Raw genomic sequence first — 19,345 nt, forward strand, 5'->3', positions numbered from 1 at the left:
TGAAGTGCTTTCGAGGTGAAAAATATTCATAGGAATCACTTAGAACAAAGTAGAGCTAAGAGCCTTCGATTCGTCCAAAGTTTGGTATTTGATTTTACAAGGATCTACTTTGAATGTGTATAACTTTATATATGTGTGGAATTCGGAAGATTAAGCCCACCGAAATTTCAAATAATTGAATTAGATTTCCAACGATACCAATTTTGCCTTAATCCGATACCCGAGCGAAAAGTTATGGCCATGCAAAGGGTTGCGCGTCGCCTAACAATCGTCTAAGGCCACTAGAATGGGTATGCGATTGACCATGCGTCGCCCAGCCTAGGGCTAAGGGATTGGCCATGGATTTCCCACCTTGGCTTGGGCGATTTGCTGGGCGTCGCCTAGATTATTGCCCAGTGTAAAAAACGCCCCATTTTGACTTAAAATAAAGGTGTTGAAGTCATTTCACACCCCTAAACCGTCCCTAATCACTCCAAAATTATTTGATGAAGTATTTAACACATTAACTCCTCTCTCTTAACCCTAAGCAATCAGTAAACAAGTCAAAAACCATCCTCCATTCCCAAGAACAAGATTCAAGCCCTTTCACAAGAAATCAAGGAATTCAAGTTTCCAATCCAAGAATCCTTTCAGAAATCAGTCTTTAAGGTATGCATTATGTTTATCTATGGGCCCTTTTCACCCATGGAGTCCAAAAACCCTTATTGATTTCAAATTATGAGTTTTTACATGATTTTGTTGAACTATCTCCATGAATCCCGTATTATTTCAAGTTCAAGTTAAGATTTCAATTGTTTTCATGTGGATTGGAATATAGAATGTTTTAAATATTGTAGTCTCCATATCATGTTTATGCGAATCAAAATAAATCCACAACTTATGATTTTGTCATGTGATCATGCTATCTCATCTTGTTTAAAAGCATCCCCATGTTAAAGTCTTGATCTTTATGTGTTTAATGAAATGCCAAAGTGATGGGTTTTGGATAATGATTCCCTATTATAGTTTTCAAAGATTTTATATGTCCTTATTGTTATCTCCATATAGTGTTGGTGGGTTATGAACACTCGATACCTAGTTATTTACATAATTTCAGTATCTTCAGAGTGATTTCAGATAAACTATGAGCATTGTCATTCACTCAGTTATTTATGATCAGTTACTTGTTCAGTTAAGCTTAGTTCAATCCAGTAATTAGTGTCAGTTCAGTTGGGAGTAAGATTTAGCACCGAGCGAACCTAGGGATGGGGGCTCACCCATCAGTTAGGACTAGGTCCTTAGAAACATCCCCTATGTTCCAAAACTCTGTAGCCAACATAGGATTATGAGATGCCACCCGCTAGTTTAGGACTGACATTCTCTAAGATGTCACCCACCGGTTTAAGACTGGCATTCTCTTAGGGATCATCCGCCAGTTTAGGATTGACTCTCTAGTCCTTCGGGACACCAGTTGAGTGGATCTACACAACCATGTGTTAGTACCCGTGGCATGGTACTAACACCCTTCTAACTGGGGTTACAGGTTGGACCCGATTAGCTCAGACTGGGGTATGTCGATTAAATGATACCTCTCACAGTCTCAGTACACCATTCAGTATAGTCTCACTTTAGGTTTGCTTGACCAAGTGTACAGATTTTCAATTATACAGTTTTCAGTCTTTCAGATTACAAATTTATTTCAGATTTCAGATTTATGCTTTGTGTTGCATCTCAGATATTACATTTTTCATGCATTCATGTTTAGTTATCTCATGTTTTACCATTAGTCCTTATCTCATATGCACTGTACCCCATGTATATCAACCTGACCTCCTCGTATATACTAATACGTTCAAAGTACTGACCGTATACTCTTCTTTGAGCTATGATATCTTATATCATAGGTTCGAACGTTCAGTTCCTCGATCGCAGTTAGACATCCCAACGTTACTCAACTACAGCCGTGGTAAGTCCTCATCTATCTGGGACATGATGGTTTATTACAGTTGTTCAGTAGTTCAATACAATCAGTTAGTCGGAGTTAGTTGGGGACTTGTCCCATCAATTTCTCATTTAGAGGCTTTCAAACATTCAGATAGTCAGATAGACAACTAGTCAGTTTATCAATCTTATCAGTTGTGTTTTTAGTATTTTATTCAGACGTTACAAATTTGTGAATTCAGTTGTTTTTTTGGTATTTAAAACTTATGGCCTTAACAGTTGTTTTTCGCACCTGTCTTTTAATATTTGATATTTATTGCTCGTAACAAGTACCAGCTCATGGGTTAGCTTGTAGTCACTTGTGACCGTAAGCACTGTTGTCGCGACTAGGGGATAGCCTCGGTTCGTGACAGCAGCGTCACTGGTTCGGGGTTGATGGCGGTATTGGTTTGCGGGTAGGTGGCTGATGGAGCAGTGGGGTGAAAAGTTTGCTGGCTAGCAGCGGTGACATTACATGTGGAGCACGGGGAGGCGACAACTGCTTGTCGCCGGTGGAAGCAGTGGCGGCATCGGCTAGGTTGGTGAGGGAAGGGGTCGGCACAGCTGGTTGTTGGCTGGTTTTATGCGGCTGGCCGGCGACTGAAGGCAGCGATGACTGATTTTTAGAGAGATAAAGAAGAGAGAAGGGGGAGGAGTGCAACTGATTTTGGTTGAAAAATTGGAAATTGATTTAGGTTTTTCTTAGGATATTAAGGAATAAAAAGGCAATTTCAATCTCAGCCGTTGATTACATGAGATCAACGACTTTGATTGAAAGGGTTATTGAAATTTGATTGAGGTTTAAAATTGAGCCACATTGAAGTTAAATTAAGCTAAAATTGACATAAACTATATAAGGATGGCTAGAATTTAAATAAAGAGGAGATAATTGAATTAGGGCTGCTATTTTAATAAATGTAATAATGACAAAAAAATAAATAATAAGATGTCGATATTAAAATAGACTACATATAAAAAATTAATGTTACGTAAAGATATTAAAAATTGCTAGCAGTATAATTTGAAATAAGTTAATAATAATAATAATGATAATAATAATAATAATAATAATAGTAATAATAATAATAATAATAATAATAATAATAATAATAATAATAATAATAAAAATGTGTTTGTAAATTATGAGCGTGCATATTTGCGAAAATAATTTAATAAATATTGACAACATATTATATTTGAAATAAATTGTAAAAAATGGTAACAAAAAAGTAATAAAAATAATTTGTATATTTTTAAATTATGAATGTTTCGCGTTGTTATTTATATTATACAAGAATAATGTGTAAAAAATATTAATATTTGAAATTAAATAATTTTGATAAAATAACAGTCTAAGAGAGTATCGAGAGATCAAAATTGGATGTCAACAAGATGTTGAAAGCTAATGCGAGTGATGATTAGAATAAAGGGAAGAGTGAATTAATAATTTTAGATTTGTTTATTCTTAATAAGATATTTTAAATTCAAGTATACTTGAAATGAATTATTCTCTTGCGAATGTTATCCCGAAACTGGACCTCATACATGAATTTCAGTAAAATCAGACTTCGCACAAATAATGAACACCTAATAGGAAACACAACAACCGTATGTGAGCTTGGATATCCACGTCATAACCGATAAACGTTTATTTGATCAATTGATCCTACCGTATGTTGCTATTTGATATGCACCTTCTGCTTCCGTAATGAAACAGCGGTCGCCATCATGGATTAGAGACTTTTTTGGACGCCATTACAAAACAAACTGCAAACTGGACCTGTAAAGTTCAGGTAGTTGACAAGTTCGGTCCCCGCCAGAGCAAAGACTCATCTGTCCATTTTTCAGACAATACTTGTGCAGGATGAAAGCGTAAGTTTCTTCCCACCTTTACTCTCTGTAAATACTGGAGTTGATCCATAGACATTCTTATCTACGCCAATCTCTTATATACTATAGAATAGTTGTAGGAAAAATGGAATTTGCAGCTCATAAAAAGAGAAAATTGTAAATTCTAACAATTTCCTCTATCAATTGTACTCACATATTTAAAACTCGTTTTGTTTTACTTAACTACAGGAACAACAGGTTTCCATAGTACTATACGGTGATGACATTCTCAGATACGAGAAGTTGTTTGTCCTTTTTCAGACATACCTGATTTCTTGTGCAAAAGTTAGAGATCCCCGTGGTTACTCGATACAAGCCAGTACGTACGAATGGATAGTTGACAGATACACAATTTTTGAGCTCGTTACCAACAATGACAGACTGGAAACACCCCTGCCTTCTTTGAGAAAATTGAATGTGCTTTCTTTCTCAGCTATTGAACATCAACATCCAGGTGTAGAATTTGGTAAGGTCGCAGTTTACATTTTCGCTTCTTCTCTCCATTAACTAAATAGACCTTACTAATCGAACTGCCACCTAACATGTTGCTTTCCATTACGCCAGACTTACTGGCGTAGTAGCCAAGCCAATTGCAGTGCCATACAATATACAACTAACCAAAGTAAACACTTTCGGGAAGCGATTATGATGGTCCAGAGGTGAGTTAGTCTCCCTCTTGTATGAGATTCACCGAATGTTCTATTTGCTTGGTAAAATATGCTTGCACTGTTATAATTTTTAGGTCCACTTTACCAACCAGCAAGAAACCTTTCTTATTTACTATATGGGACGACCTAGCTGACAATGAACGAGCTACATTATTACATCACTTGCATGAGTATGCCGTCATTCTTGCCAAGCGTATAGGCATCACTGAATTTCGCGGTGGTATGTTGTTTACACCATTCTCTGCAATTCTTTATTTTTAGTTCTTCCTTCTGTGTATTTGATTAAAAAAGCTTTACATCTTTCACATATGCAGATCTAAGATTGGCAACAAGATATCAAACAACGATCTTAATAAATCCTCAATACGTGCAGGCTATTACACCGATGAACTGGTATACATTAGCTTGCTCTCCTTTAATAGAGATGTACACAAATATTTTCCCTATTTAAGTTAACATTTTTTAGGGTGAAGCACAACAAACAAATGTTGTTGTCTTATACTTTGAGAAGCTTATCGTCATCAACCTCCTCACTGAATCTTGCACCTATTGAAGATCAAGTACTATCTATATCCACCATTCCAGAGTCATTATCTAAGGTTAGTTCGTTCCCCAATATATACATGTCTATACCAATTATTTTTTATCCGTAAAAGAATGACTAACCTTAGTTATGCAACACAAGCACAAGTAGAAGTCTATCTCCATGCCAATGTGCATGTACTTGCTCAAGAGTGGAACCTAGGAAGGTTTATTCAAGTGAGATTTCAGCATGGTAGATTTGGATGATCAATTTCGCTGGATGGAAAAAGAATCCATCTCTGTTGTGAGAGCTGAGAAATGTGTATTTTTCGGCATATTCTGATTTTGTGCTTTACATTAATTAGCTTTGTACAAAAAGGTGATTTTTTATTTTTTATTTTTCTCCACCTTAAAAAATTATATATCTTAACACGCAGACACTTCAAAATTTTAATCCAACGTTTTATCACAAATACCTTCGCCAAGTTTTTAATGTTACTGCACACTTATGTTGCAGGTACAAAGTTTCCCGGTGGAGGGCAGAATATTGCTTCCCGACCATCCTCAGTCATTTTATTTGCTCGCTTTCTCAAACTGCAACCACTATGAGCTCCCCAAAACAAAAAAATTGGTGCAATGCTTCAGCTCTAAGCTACACCGACCATTAGTTCCAATGTAACTACTACTTTTACCGCATCATACAGAGTCTCCACTGTGCCTTTTGTTGCTTCTACCTTCTCTATAAAAAAATCAGAAATGGTTACTTTCATTACAGGTGACATGTTCCTTTCACTAGGATTCCTTCAACATATTTTACATGAGGATGAAAAAGAAGCCAACTTTACGTATCTTTGTCTCTACTTTCTTTGTGTTGTGTGTATGTGTCTGTTTGGCTCTTCTTTTTTTTTTGTATGATATGGTGGATATATTTGTATAATGTGGATAGCAGTGTTATATGCTATGATTTCTTTGTTGTTTAGCTTAAGAAAATCCAGCCATCCCTTTTCCACTGTAGTCAGAACTTGATGTGCAACATACAGATTTCCTAAAAAACAGGGTGACTTTAACTTGACTAATCAAGTTGATTAAAGTTGAACCTGTATCCAAAACAACATACCCAGTGTAACAACACAAAGTAGACTTTTGGGAGGGTAGATCTATGCAGACCATATGCCTTGCCTAGAGATACAGAAGTTGTTTCCACCAACGTTCACTGAATAGTTGAACTTATATCTACGTGAACAAAAACTAGTTTTTCCCTACGTAGACTAAAGTGAACTTAAAATTGGTCTTACAGTACATATGTCTTGCACTAAAATGGTGTCCTCTCACAGCTGATCTTTTCTAATTTCCAACGGATATTCTACGAGCCTAATTTTGCTGCAAACTACCGATCTTTTACTACTAATGTCAAGGATGAGAAGAATACAAAAGCAAATAGTAATTGCTCTAATGCTTTGATGCTCCCTCCGTTCACTTTTACTTGTCAAAAATTTCTTAATTGTATTTTTGTTTTTTATTTCTCCTTTTCTCCTTTTCTCTTTTACCCTTAGTATTAATTATTTTTTCTCTAAATTAATTTTAAGGTTTATAGGCACAGTGTGATGATGGGTACATATAGATGAAGCGCAAAGTAGTTTGGGGTTAGTAGAAGCTCTCTTATGTAATCTAAAACTTAGATGAGGATTGTGACATGAAATGTTAGGGGTCTCAATGAGATGTACAAACACAGGGAACTCAGAGGATTTGTTTCCAATAATAAGGTAGGACTGATGACTATACTAGAACATAAAGTTTTAAGACTTGGAATGAAGCTTTAAAAAAGTAAAAAACTTTTGAATGTTATAGTTTTAAATTACAGATGAATGTTAATGGATAGTGAGGATTCATACAGTCTAACTTCAGTTAACTTGAGATTGCGACATGGTAGCTGTTATTCTTGTAGTATGTTCTTATAATTGAAAGGAAAAACATTGAGTGTCTGATTAAAATACTGAACATTTAATTTGACTGTTGTATGTGTTATTTTTACTTAGCTGATTTAGTTATTTTAAAATTTTAAGTCGGCGAATACAAAGTAGTACTGAATGGGTAGTACTAATGTTTATATATTTTAAAATGTTGTCTTTATGACTTCAAATGGAGCAAAGTAAATAGTGATAAACTAACTTGAGATTGAAGACCAGTAGCTTAATGGTTTGCAATAATGTTAATAAATTTAAAAATGTTGTCTTTATGATTTCAACGGGAGAAAATGGATTGTTATGAATTAACTTGACATTGAAGGCTAGCAGCTTTTGTTCATACACAATCAATTCCTACATGACACTGTTGAAATATCGCTCATAGATATACATTCTACGTTACTGCTATATATGGGATGCAGACTGTACAGAATAAAACATGCTTACAGCTTGAATTGCAGAATCTTGCAAACAACATAATAGTAGAAAATTAAAAGTTGAGGTTTTTGGTGAATGGAAATGATGTGTAGTTTATAGCTTCACCGTCTTTACATTTTGTTCCATTCTGTAGAGGTTGACATGCTATTGCTGCACAGTAGAATAACTTCACTTTGTATTTGTGCCTCCACACCCGAAAGTTTGATACTGCTACTTTTATCCTTTTTGGCTTAAAAGTCTGCTATGCATTTTACTGCCCTTTTATCTTAATCACGGATGCCACTTCAACATTGACATCATGGATGCCAGCAGTACAATTGCAGCAATAGTCTCAGAAATGTTGGGAGAAAGCATATTGGCCCTAACTGTGGAGCAAATATATAAGAGGGTTGTTGTCCAGCTACAGAAATACATACTACTACCAATGACGAAACTCTTTTTCTTAAAATTTTGTTCTATCGATAAATAAAAATACCACATTACATAAACTCCTATTTAATGTGCTATCTTTTACCCTTTTTACCTAGCAACGACCGTTATCTATTGCCGCTGTAAATCGCCAGCTTGCTCATAAACTATTTAAGCTCCAGTTACAAAAGTCGGTCTTCAATTTTTTCGACCAAAAACCTGGTATGCTGGCTGTTGCATCATTCACTGAAGCAGAAACGCTAATTCTGGCACCATCACCATTACCACCGCGTCCAAAAGAGACAGGTAAGAAGCAGAAAATTGAACCATCCACACCAGGAAAAAAAGAATTGAAGGTAATAATACTTTAGATATTTTGTTTGCTACCATACTCTATTTTCCCTTTACCTGAGATCTAACAATTATTCAAATATTTACAGGGAAATGACAAATCTTGTGAATTGATTGTCGTATTACTGCTAATAAATAGCCAGGTCTAACTTACAGTGAAATTTACTCTATCTATTCAGCGCAATCAGATAAATAAAATGATTATCCTCTCCTTTATTACGCCTTCTGACTACTCTTATATTTCTGTCGCAGATGGCCGCTACGCAACTTCTAGATTTTGATTCGCTCTATCAACTTCATCACGTGGTATAACGTGTAGAGGTGGATTTTGCTTGCCTATACTAACATCATATAGGTGGGTGCATAAACAAACTTTTTGTCTTTTCATGTAAATGACAATTACTGTGGCAGACCCACATGTTGATAGTTTTTGTATGACATGTCAATGTACAGCCACAGCTTACCGTAGCAGACGTGCATGCTAAATAGTTTTTGTACGTAAGTACCTCCTAAGAATCAGGGAAGCTTATGTAAATAGTTCGCGCTTATATTATCGTTCAGCTTATCATTGCAGTTTACCGCAATAGACCTACATGTTAATAGTTTTTGTACGTCACTGCCTCCTAAAAATGATGAAATCTTACGTAAATAGTTCGCATTTATCGTTCTGCTTATCGTTGGGCCCGTGCTTGCACGGCTTCTTTGTGTATATATATATATATATAGTACAAAATAATGTGAATTGTGAAGTTACAAAAAGATGAAACGTAAACATCCGTTACTCGAGATTATTTTTTTCTCATGTTTATAACTAAGGGGCAGGGGGAATAATTTTCTAGTATTTTTACCCTTCACTTTTTTTTAATCCTATGATTTTTTACCCGAGATATTTATTATTTCATACATCTATTTAATTTATTATAATTACTCAAAATCTCAATCATTTTAAATAATTATATAAATTTTCGATTTTACTTAAATTTTTGAATACATCACTGAAGAATGTGATATATTCATGTAAAATTAAGTAACATATATGATGTATATGCGTAAAATTAAGTGATGTATTCAAAAGAATGCGATGTATCTGTGTAAAATTAAGTGATATATCCAAAAGAATGTGATGCATCTGTATAAAATTAAGTGATATATCTGAAATAATGTGATATATTCGTGTAGACAGAGTTGGGATTTATTTTGTTTTCCCTTAATTTTTTACATGGCATATATAGACCTGAAAAGGCCATTTTCTTTTATTCAAGAGAAAAGACATTATTTCACCCCCTAAACTTGTCCACGCAATTTATGATACGGGTACGACCACGAAGGTGGGTGAGTGCGAGAGTGAATTGACCCGAGACTTGGAGTGTACACGTGAAGTGTAAAGGAAGGCCTAAATAGACTCCAAAATCAATCCATACAATGCACTCCAAGGTATCCCACTTGAAGACTTTGACTAAGGGGTTCATTTTGGACATTTCACACTATTCTTGTAATACACTATAAATACAACCTTCTAGGGTTTCATTCATTAGACTTTGATGATAATGAATGTTTTATAACATTGAAATCAAGTCCTCTCTCCTTGAGGCACAAATCCGAAACTTGTAACTAGGGTAATACTAGGGTGGAATCACTAGTGTTGCATTCTTTCTTAGAACGTTGGGGGCTAGAGGAGGTTGAGGTCTCTCTTGTGCTCACCGAAGAGAGTAGGTGTTCCTATTATCATTGTATTAAGGTTCTAGATGCTTGAATACACTTAGGTTCTTAGTTCATGAGATAGTGTATGTCACTCTATCTATCCTTTCTATTCTTGCAATCTTGTAACATTTGTATCTCGTATTGTACCCGTTTGCGTTGTTGTTGTTATTCCCATTGTTAAGTTCATCTTGTTATTCATCTTCTTGTTGTTAAATCTAGTTTGGTGGCTGTTTTGGGGTTGAAACACACCCTTATATTTCGTTCTTGTTGTTGTTGTAGTGAATCCGAGAGTGGTCACCAAATAAGTCCACGAGTTCTTCAAACTAGTGGACTGATTTGGTGTTTGTTTTGTGCCTTCCGTTGTCTTTTCCGTATCATTTGGTATCAAAGCCATCGTTGATTTTGTTCTAACAAGATCAATCTTGGGCTTGAGACTTGAAAACTACAAAAAAAAATAAAATTGAAAACTGAAATTTTCAGAAAATAGCAATCTGTCCACTTTGTGTTCTTGGCCAAAAATTGTGTTCTTGTTGTATCTTGGCCAAGATTTTTACTTGTCTTAAGTGTTTCTAGTGTTAGTATTGTTCTTCACTAACACTTTGAGTCTATATCTTGATTTGAGTCTTTGTTGTTGATGTTGTTATTGTGAACTTGGACTTGGCCGATTGTTGTTGGTATTGTTGTTGTGGGTTCAAGACTTGAACGTGTGATGTGTTGTTGGTTCAAGTTTTGAACGTGTATTGTGGAGATTGTGTTGTGGAATTTAAGCTTGGAAAGTTGTTGTTGTTGTTTGGGAGGTCCAACTTGAACCTTAAAACTTCAAGACTTAAAGTTTGTGTTCTTGGTGTTCTTCACCATATCCATGTATTGTTGAAAAAAAAAAGTGGTTATTGGTCTTAGAAGTTGAAGAAAAAAAAAGAGTGTGTATTGTGTTAGTCTTGCAAGACATAGATCTAAGTTTCAAGGTGTAGTACTTGTGACTCAAAGACTTTTCCTACACACTAAAGACTTTACATCACTTCTCAACCACTTTCCCATGAAACAAGGGTTGAATTTGAAAAGTACTATAAAAGTCAAGTCTTGAAAACTTGAATTTGAAAAGGCTCCAAGATTTGTTTGAATTTCCCTCCTTAAAATAAATTCCACTAATTCCTAAATTGTAAATTGACCAAGACTTGAAATTAAAATATAAAATTGAGAAACCGCAACCAATACGTGACTGCCACATCATCATTTTTTTTTACTGTTAATGTAACAATTTTGGCTCAAATTTTAGATTTCTTAGTTTCATTTTATTGTCTCTCAGTTCGTTTGTTGGTTCGAACACTAATTGACAACCTAATAATCTCCTACTAGCTTGTAAGTTAGTTTTGTGTCCGTTTATTTGTGTTTACATTTGTTGTGTACTTTTATCTTTTTGAATTCGTTGTTAGTTCTTGACTCAATTCCTACAAAATTTCGTTTGAGTTTCAAACAAAAATTCATATCGGGACAAGAGTAGATTCGACACTCAATCACTCACGACGTACAAGCCAACTTTCAACACTTATGAAACCAAGTGTAGGTAAAACCGAGAGTGAGAGTGTGGTGAGACATTTTTTATCTAACAAGTTTTTTTTGTTTTCTTTGTTTGTTGTGTCTTTTTGTTAGGTATAATGGCTGCCCATAATTTCAATGCCACATGTGATCGTATCAATGACAATATTGAAGATATGAAATGGCACATTGAAATTATACGCCAATTGCTACCCAAACTCTACCCACAAAATCCAATTGTCCGAGCACCTTGCGTTGAGAACTTCCTGGATGAAGTTGCTGCCCAACTTGTGAGTAAAACTTGCCCACCACTTGAGGATATGTGTAATGTGATTAATAAATCTCAAGTGAGTGAAGGATTTAAAAATGTTGGCCAAGGAAAAAGGAGTGAACCTATGAGCCTATGTTGTAAAGATGCTAATGTTTGTTTGGCTCATAGGGTTAATCATATGCTTGACATATCCTTGAAACTTGATAATAATTCCTTAGAGAGTGAAAGTTCCAAAACTATCCGCGGGTTAGATCATTCACTCTTTAGGCACAGTGTCTTGTTTGAAGATAGTTTATTTACTCCTAATGAACCTAGTGGTGCAAGTGATGTTGACGACATGGCTTGTCTTGGAAGCTATAGCCTATATGCTAACCCACTATGGTGTGACAATATTCCTCCTCAAGATGGAAATCTCTTCTTGGAAGATGAGAGTACTCTTAAGGGTAGGGAATGTGTAGTCTTGAAAATGAATAGTCAATCGGGTGAAGATGACCATGATTTGCTTGATTACTTGGGAAACCCAAAATGTGATTGTTCTTGTAAAAATATTTTTGTGGATGATTCCTTTGCTGCCTATGGTGATTTATATCCATGTGGGGATTATTCTCTTGAAATAAAAGGTGGTGCATGCTTATAAATTCCATCTACTTCTTCTTTATGTGTTCCCTATGTTGAGCATACTAGTGGTGATGGACTTGAAGCTAGTGAGTGCATGCATAAGGACACCATAGCAGAAGTTAGCTTGTGTGACACCTTTCTCTACCCTCTTTGTGCTCATGATATTTCCACTAATGATCTAGAGGGTATGCCTAATTTTGAGGACGACACCTTAGGGGAAATGAGAGTGGCCGACACCCATGTCCATGGCTACTTCTCCCATTCGATCTTGGTACCATCTTAGGGTATGGTAGGATTTGTCTCAGCCCATGCTCATTATTTATTAATTTTCGTCATAGCCACTTCCTTTGTGACATTTGTACTAAGCTTTTCACGATCAACCCAAAGGATTCTTGGTTGTACTTAAAGTGTGTACCACCTTGGCATGATGATGTTATTTGTTAGATTGATTTTTGTTGCACTAACCCTAACCCTCATGTCATGAGGATGTGTGCTTATTTGTCTCCTTTTTTGATTTTGTAAGGTACGAATTCAAGGTCGAATCCTTTTCAAGAAAGGGAGGATGATACGGGTATAACCACGAAGGTGGGTGAGTGCGAGAGTGAATTGACCCGAGACTTGGAGTGTACACGTGAAGTGCAAAGGAAGGCCTAAATAGGCTCCAAAATCAGTCCATACAATGCACTCCAAGGGAGCTCACTTGAAGAATTTGACTAAGGGGTCATTTTGAACATTTCACACTATTCTTGTAATACACTATAAATACAACCTTCTAGGGTTTCATTCCTTCGACTTTGATGATAATGAATTTTCATTCCTTCGACTTTGATGATAATGAATGTTGTATAACATTGAAAGACAAGTCCTCTGTCATTGAGGCACAAATCCGAAACTTGTAACTAGGGTAATACTAGGGTAGAATCACTAGTGTTGCATTTTTGCTTAGAACGTTGGGTGCTAGAGGAGGTTGAGGTCTCTCTTGTGCTCACCGAAGAGAGTAGGTGTTCCTATTATCATTATATTAAGGGTCTAGGTGCTTGAATACACTTAAGTTCTTAGTTCATGAGATAGTGTATGTCACTCTATCTATCCTTTCTATTCTTACAATCTTGTAACGTTTCATCTCGTATTGTACCCGTTTGTGTTGTTGTTGTTATTCCCATTGTTAAGTTCATCTTGTTGTTCATCTTCTTGTTGTTAAATCTAGTTTGGTGGCTGTTTTGGGGTTGAAACACACCCTTATATTTCATTCTTCTTGTTCTTGTAGTGAATCCGAGAGTGGTCACCAAATAAGTCCACGATTCTTCAAACTAGTGGACTGATTTGGTGTTTGTTTTGTGCCTTCCATTGTCTTTTCCGTATCAATTTACTTTAGACCTTCAACTTAATTGATATTTATTTATCTCTCTTAACAACTTTCAAGTGAATTAATATCAGTCCTTCGCAGCTTATTTTAGTCGCACAACGGAAAGTGAATAAAACACGTATTATGTAATTGACATATCAGTGCCACGTCATTGTCACATCTAAGAATATGTCTTTTTAGAAAAATGACCCCACTAATTTATTTATTATTTAATAATTTTTTTTTGAAAAAAGGAAATTTCCCCTGCTTCCATTCTTTTCTTCTTCACACCCGCCATCCTTATTTCTTGTTCTGGAAAACCCCCCACCTCATCTCCTCAATCCCGACTCTCTTTCTTACTTTCTTCAAATTTATTCATCCTTTTTTTCCTTCTACAACACTTTCTTTTTTACAATTCAAAATCTGTAAATTTAGCTAACACAACTTACATGAATTTAAATGTTTTTTTTTTAAATTAACAAATAGAACCATTCCAAAATTAATAAATAGAACCACAAGTTAGATGTCACCGCAAGTAAAGAAAACAAAAAATAATATCGAATTTGAAGAAAATAAAGAGATCATTTATATATATATATATATATATAGTGTGACCATTTCTTTTTTTTTTCAACTAAAATACGTGTTTTTCTTTTATAAATATCATATCAATATTAGAGGTGATATTAGTTCACTTTAAAATTATTAAGGAAAGTAAATAAATATTTGTTAAGGTAAAGATGTAAACTAAATTATGCGGACAAATTTAAGAGTGAAATGATATCTTTTCTCCTTATTCAAATACTAATAAAATTTAAAAACATTCCATCTCCTCTGGCAGCAACCCCTAAGGAATAGTTTGGAGTTCTTTCAAGTAAATTATCCTATAGGGTTTTAGAAATATCACATAAAAATATTTAGCTCCTGAAATTTTGAGATATATATATGAATATGAATTAGGAAATTCTTCATTATATTTGCTTTATATAACTAATTATTGATAATTTGAGTTGAGAGTTTATCAAAAATTATATTTTTATTCGTTCAAGATAAGGGTAAAGATGATTATACATCACGATCTTTCTCAGACATCACTCATGAGAATGTATTGAGTATGTTGACATTGTTGAATAAATATTGGAAATAGTAGTGCTCCATCCGTCTATCTTTACTTGTCCACTATATTAAAAAGATGTTCTAATAATTTATCTATTTCTATTTATTTTGTCCTTACTATTAAATACTATTTACTAGTTAATTCATTTTTTCAAAGCAATAAATTCATTATATTCAAAAAGTGATATGACAAAATTATAGCTATCATTTATTATTTTTTATTTTATATATCAAATCAATAATGGACAAGTATTGTTGAAAAAAAATACTTTAAAAAATTCTATGCAGGGAATAGGAGACATGTTTCATATTCTCATGGTACCATGAATATGGTTCTTAATCAATGAGTAAAAGTTGAAATCCGTGGTGTTCCCTGTAACAACTTACGGAGTAAACGAGAGTTTTGACATTCAAGTAAAACACTTTCCTTTTTTTTTTTTTTTACAATAAAAGGTGAACTATTATCATATCAACAAATGAACAAAGAAATACACCTAAAGAGAATTTATAATCAAGGTTACCTACACATTGGTATGACAATGATTTAAAAATTTGATGAAGTATGTGAAATTTGTGATTTTGTGTGATTTAACTATTTTATCCCTCTCCTAGTTGCATTAAAATATTTATGGGGTGTGAGAGTGATTGAAATGATTTTCGATGCTTTTTGATACCATTTATGAGATATTATGATTTTTGATGGCTTCGAGAGCATTATTTTGGACTTACGAAGATATCTTTTGATCTGTGCGATGGATGACCGAACGAACTGCGCCAACAGCTCCATAATATCGATTTTAGGCTAGATAGATCTTTGGTTCAGATCTCGGTGCACCCGAGCTCATTTCGACTTATTGATCGGAAAATTGGAAAATTGAAAATATGGGTATGGGATCCACATTTAGTCGAAACGACCTCAGATGAAAAATTCAACTTCTCCAGCAGATCTAGAATGTCGATTTTAGGGTGTTAGCAAAGTTTTTGTGATTTTACGGCATTCAAATATCATTTCGATCCTCGATTTGGAAAACTACGATTTCGAGTTTCGGGGATCAACTTTTTGAAAATTATGTTTTTTTGAAAATCCGACTTCACTAACGTGTTCAAAACGCCGAATTTAGTGTAGTTACATAGTTCGTTTGCATATATCAGACTCCGAACGAATTTCGGACACCCTGTCAAAGTTCGAATTGACTTAAAAGAATCAGCCTTTCAGCTGTATCTTTGCAGAAAAATCTGCAATAATAAATAGTAGTAGATTTAGGCCTATTATTGCTCATTTTTCATCATGCCTCTTGGGAGTTAAACCCTAAAATAATGTGAGAGTTTAAAAGTAAAGTTTGTGGGAGCTTGGAAAGCTAGATTAACATCTATTTCTTGGTTTTATTATAGATATAAGGTAAATATTCACTCTTTTCTTAGTAATTTCTTGATTAATTTCTCAAAATTCAAAAAATGTTAGGGCTTAGTTTTAAACCTCAATTTTACTCATTTTTACTTGAATAATATTTTTATCTTATAATTACTAGTTTTCATCAATTTAACCTTAAAAAAAACTTTGATTCCTGATTTTAATTTCGATTTTAAAGATTACCCGGTAAAGCTCAAAAATGGCTTTTTTTCTATCTATTTGAACTTCATTTTTTACTCGATTTAACTTGAATTTTCATCTGTAGGTTCCTAAAAATATGGAGAACATATTTTTGAAGTAAAGTTCTGATTTTGCCTTTTTTTACGAAAACCCATTTCGGGTCCATTTTGATCCCAAACCAAAAGTAGACAATATGAGTATCGTTGATATTGTTTTGACGTGTAGATTTCATATTTTATTTTTTAGTGGAGTTCAAGATCGTTCATGGAAAGTAAGGTCGTTGGTTCAACGTGTAGCGGACCAATTTCGGCGTTTGAGGTAGGTTATGACTTAACTTTTTCAGACCGAGATGGATCATAAATGATGGTACAAAATATATGTTAAGGGTGAGAACAAATCATGAAAAATGGCTATCTATATGTTTTGCCCGTGCGGGGGCCTATATGTGATGTATTTGGCGAAATTGAAATATTATGTGATGTATGTGACTCTGTGGGGTCGTATGAGATATTGATAACCTTGAATACATGTGAATAATTATACTGTGTTGTTTAAATATATAATGTAGAACCATTGGTGTATTATGATACATACATGTTGGTATATGAGACATGTGGAAATTCGTGGATGAAACAGAAATAATGAGTGGATATTAGCTCACATGGTTGTGAAAATATATCATTATGGTTGGTTGTGAAAATGTATCATTGTGGTTGGTTGTGGATATATATCATGTAGTTGATTGTGGAAATACTCATTGTGATTGATTGTGAGCATTACATCTCATATCATACTCATTCATGAAACATTCGTACCATCATGGCAACATCGGAGTAACACTAGCAATACCTTTTTAAAATCTTCCCCAGTGGATGTGCCGGGGAGAGGATATTGTATCACCTTATAAAACTCTTTTCAAGGAATGTGCCGGAAAGAAAATATGAGAATGTGGATTGTATATGGGTTGACAAGCCCCCTATGGGTCCTGGTTGGGATGCTTGCCTCCGTAGGTATATACGGGTATTGTGCGATGATTTTGAATGTTGTGTGATGACCTCGTGCATCATTATCATCATCATAATATTCATTACACTTACTTTATTGTGTTTATGTTGTGTTGTATTGACATATTGACTTGTCATCTATGTATCTGTCTTATCTTTCTTTACTTGTATTTGATGATCTTATATATACATGTTCTCCCTTAAACTACTTATATGTGATATAATGTGTACTTGTGTTCTATCTTGGTGTGATGTTGCTATATATATGATATATTAGATCTATTAGTGCAAGTGGTGTGGGTTACCATTGTGGGATATTTTCTGATTGCAGATGACCTGTCCTTAGTGTGTATTTTGTATTCTTTATGTTCTACTTTACTTGGTCGGCCTATGATACCTATTAAGTACGAGTGGACTGTACTTATTCCTACTGTTCCCTTTTGGTGTAGGTCCTAGCCCGAGTGCGCCTCAACTTACTTGACTCAGGCGATTATTGAAGCTTCTAAGGTAGTGGTTGGACATTCATACGTTCAAAGTTCACCTCTATCTTTCTGTAGTAGTTATGTCTTTATTAGTATTCAAAGGTAGATATTATTCCTTTGCGGTTATTTTTTTGATGTATTTGACTCTCGAATTATATTAGTAGTTCTTACACTATTGACACCTAGTTTTGGGTGTGATTGGTATTTCAGATAAGTACTTTCCGCATTATTATGATTACTTGTGTGGTTTGTCTTTATTCTAGAAGCCTTTGGGGTATTTCTATCTTTTCCTATTTTTTGTATTAATTTGGGTGATAGCCTTACTTGTCAAGGTATGCTGCGATAAGTGCCATCATGACCCTCATTTTTAGGTCGTGACAAATTGGTATTAGAGCAGCCAGGTTTTATTGGTCTCAACGGTGTAAGAACGGATGTCTAATAGAGTCTCACGAATTGGTACGTAGACATTCGTATCTATCTTTGAGAGGCTATAAGACGTCTTTAGGAAACTTTCCTTATTTTATTCTTTATCATGCGAAGTTCTTTCATACCTTATGTTCTGAGTTATGTTTCACTCTTTTTGCGTGGATGGTGTAGCTTATACTATTATTAGTTGAGAGATGCTATGAGAGATTGGTGAAGATTATTTATCGATATTAGGACTATTGATGCTCCTAAGTTTTTATGGGATTAGTTTGATGATGCCTTTCTGGAGAAATTCGTGCCTTATAGTTTGAGGGATCGAATACAGGACGAGTCTGATCGTTTGGCGCAGGGCCCTTATAACAGTTGATGAGTATGAGACATACTTTCATGCCTTGTCCAAATACTTTTATGATAGAATTTCCATTGAGTCTGAGAAGATTCAGAAGTTTGTGAAGGGTTTGGATGTCTCCCTTCAGTTGGCTACATCTCAAATGGTTGTTCTTGGGGCTTCATTTTAGAGTATTATGGATCATGCTAAGATGACAGAGGGTATTCTTAGTACATCTCAAGGAGGCGCCAAAAAGATGCGGTATTTTGGTGAATTTAGGAGTCAGACCTCTCGAGGTAGAGATTTTAGAGGTTCTCATGGATACCATGGTAGGCTAGTACAGGCGGCTTTACATAGTTTGGGTAGTGGATCTTATAGTTCAGCTATTCAGGGTGATCGTTCTATCCCAATTATACCTTTTCCTATTGAGGCTGGTCATAGAGGCTGCTATGTGTGTGATGAGCTTGACTACGTGGCCAGGGATTATCCCCATTTGTTTCATAGCTACATCTATATTATTTGATCTCGGATCAACTTTCTCCTATGTGTCTGTATATTTTTCTTTGGATTTTGATTCTGTTAATGAGCCTCTTATCATGCCTGTTTGTGTATCTACCCCGGTAGGTGATTCTTTAGTGGTGGATCGGGCACACCGATCTTGTGTTGTAACTTTTGCTGGGCGTGAGACTTTGGTAGATTTGCTTGTATTAGATATGGTTGATTTTGA

General features: G+C 34.9%; 1 protein-coding gene across 8 annotated transcripts; it reads left to right on the forward strand.

The window, feature by feature from the left end:
• The first annotated feature begins 3,473 nt into the window (after window positions 1–3,473).
• LOC107847734 lies at window positions 3,474–8,768 on the forward strand. Of its 8 annotated transcripts, none has more exons than XR_007043920.1 (10): window positions 3,474–3,831; window positions 4,039–4,315; window positions 4,414–4,508; window positions 4,592–4,737; window positions 4,832–4,910; window positions 4,984–5,116; window positions 5,557–8,205; window positions 8,290–8,343; window positions 8,453–8,555; window positions 8,654–8,768. XR_007043920.1 is itself a non-coding variant. In XM_047395364.1 (10 exons), exons 3-8 carry the CDS (start codon window positions 4,495–4,497, stop codon window positions 7,994–7,996), a joined length of 558 nt encoding a protein of 185 aa, XP_047251320.1. In that variant the 5' UTR covers window positions 3,474–3,831; window positions 4,039–4,315; window positions 4,414–4,494; the 3' UTR covers window positions 7,997–8,205; window positions 8,290–8,343; window positions 8,453–8,768. The 8 variants fall into 8 exon arrangements, 3 of the variants coding, with proteins under 3 accessions (XP_047251320.1, XP_047251318.1, XP_047251319.1); XR_007043921.1 differs by having other exon boundaries at window positions 5,557–5,714; window positions 5,815–8,205; window positions 8,453–8,768; XM_047395364.1 differs by having other exon boundaries at window positions 5,557–5,714; window positions 7,969–8,205; window positions 8,453–8,768.
• The last annotated feature ends 10,577 nt before the right edge of the window (window positions 8,769–19,345 follow it).

Source organism: Capsicum annuum, chromosome 8 (assembly GCF_002878395.1).
Source record: "Capsicum annuum cultivar UCD-10X-F1 chromosome 8, UCD10Xv1.1, whole genome shotgun sequence".
NCBI classification, from domain to species: domain Eukaryota; kingdom Viridiplantae; phylum Streptophyta; class Magnoliopsida; order Solanales; family Solanaceae; genus Capsicum; species Capsicum annuum.

Bases quoted from the DNA above. Each gene is read 5' to 3' on its own strand.
- LOC107847734 (XM_047395362.1), top strand. From the start codon at position 4,530: ATGAGATTCACCGAATGTTCTATTTGCTTGGTAAAATATGCTTGCACT. The intron at 4,911-4,983 runs GTATACATTAGC...AACATTTTTTAG, and splicing joins GCTATTACACCGATGAACTG to GGTGAAGCACAACAAACAAA. The intron at 5,715-7,968 runs GTAACTACTACT...CTTTTTACCTAG, and splicing joins CACCGACCATTAGTTCCAAT to CAACGACCGTTATCTATTGC.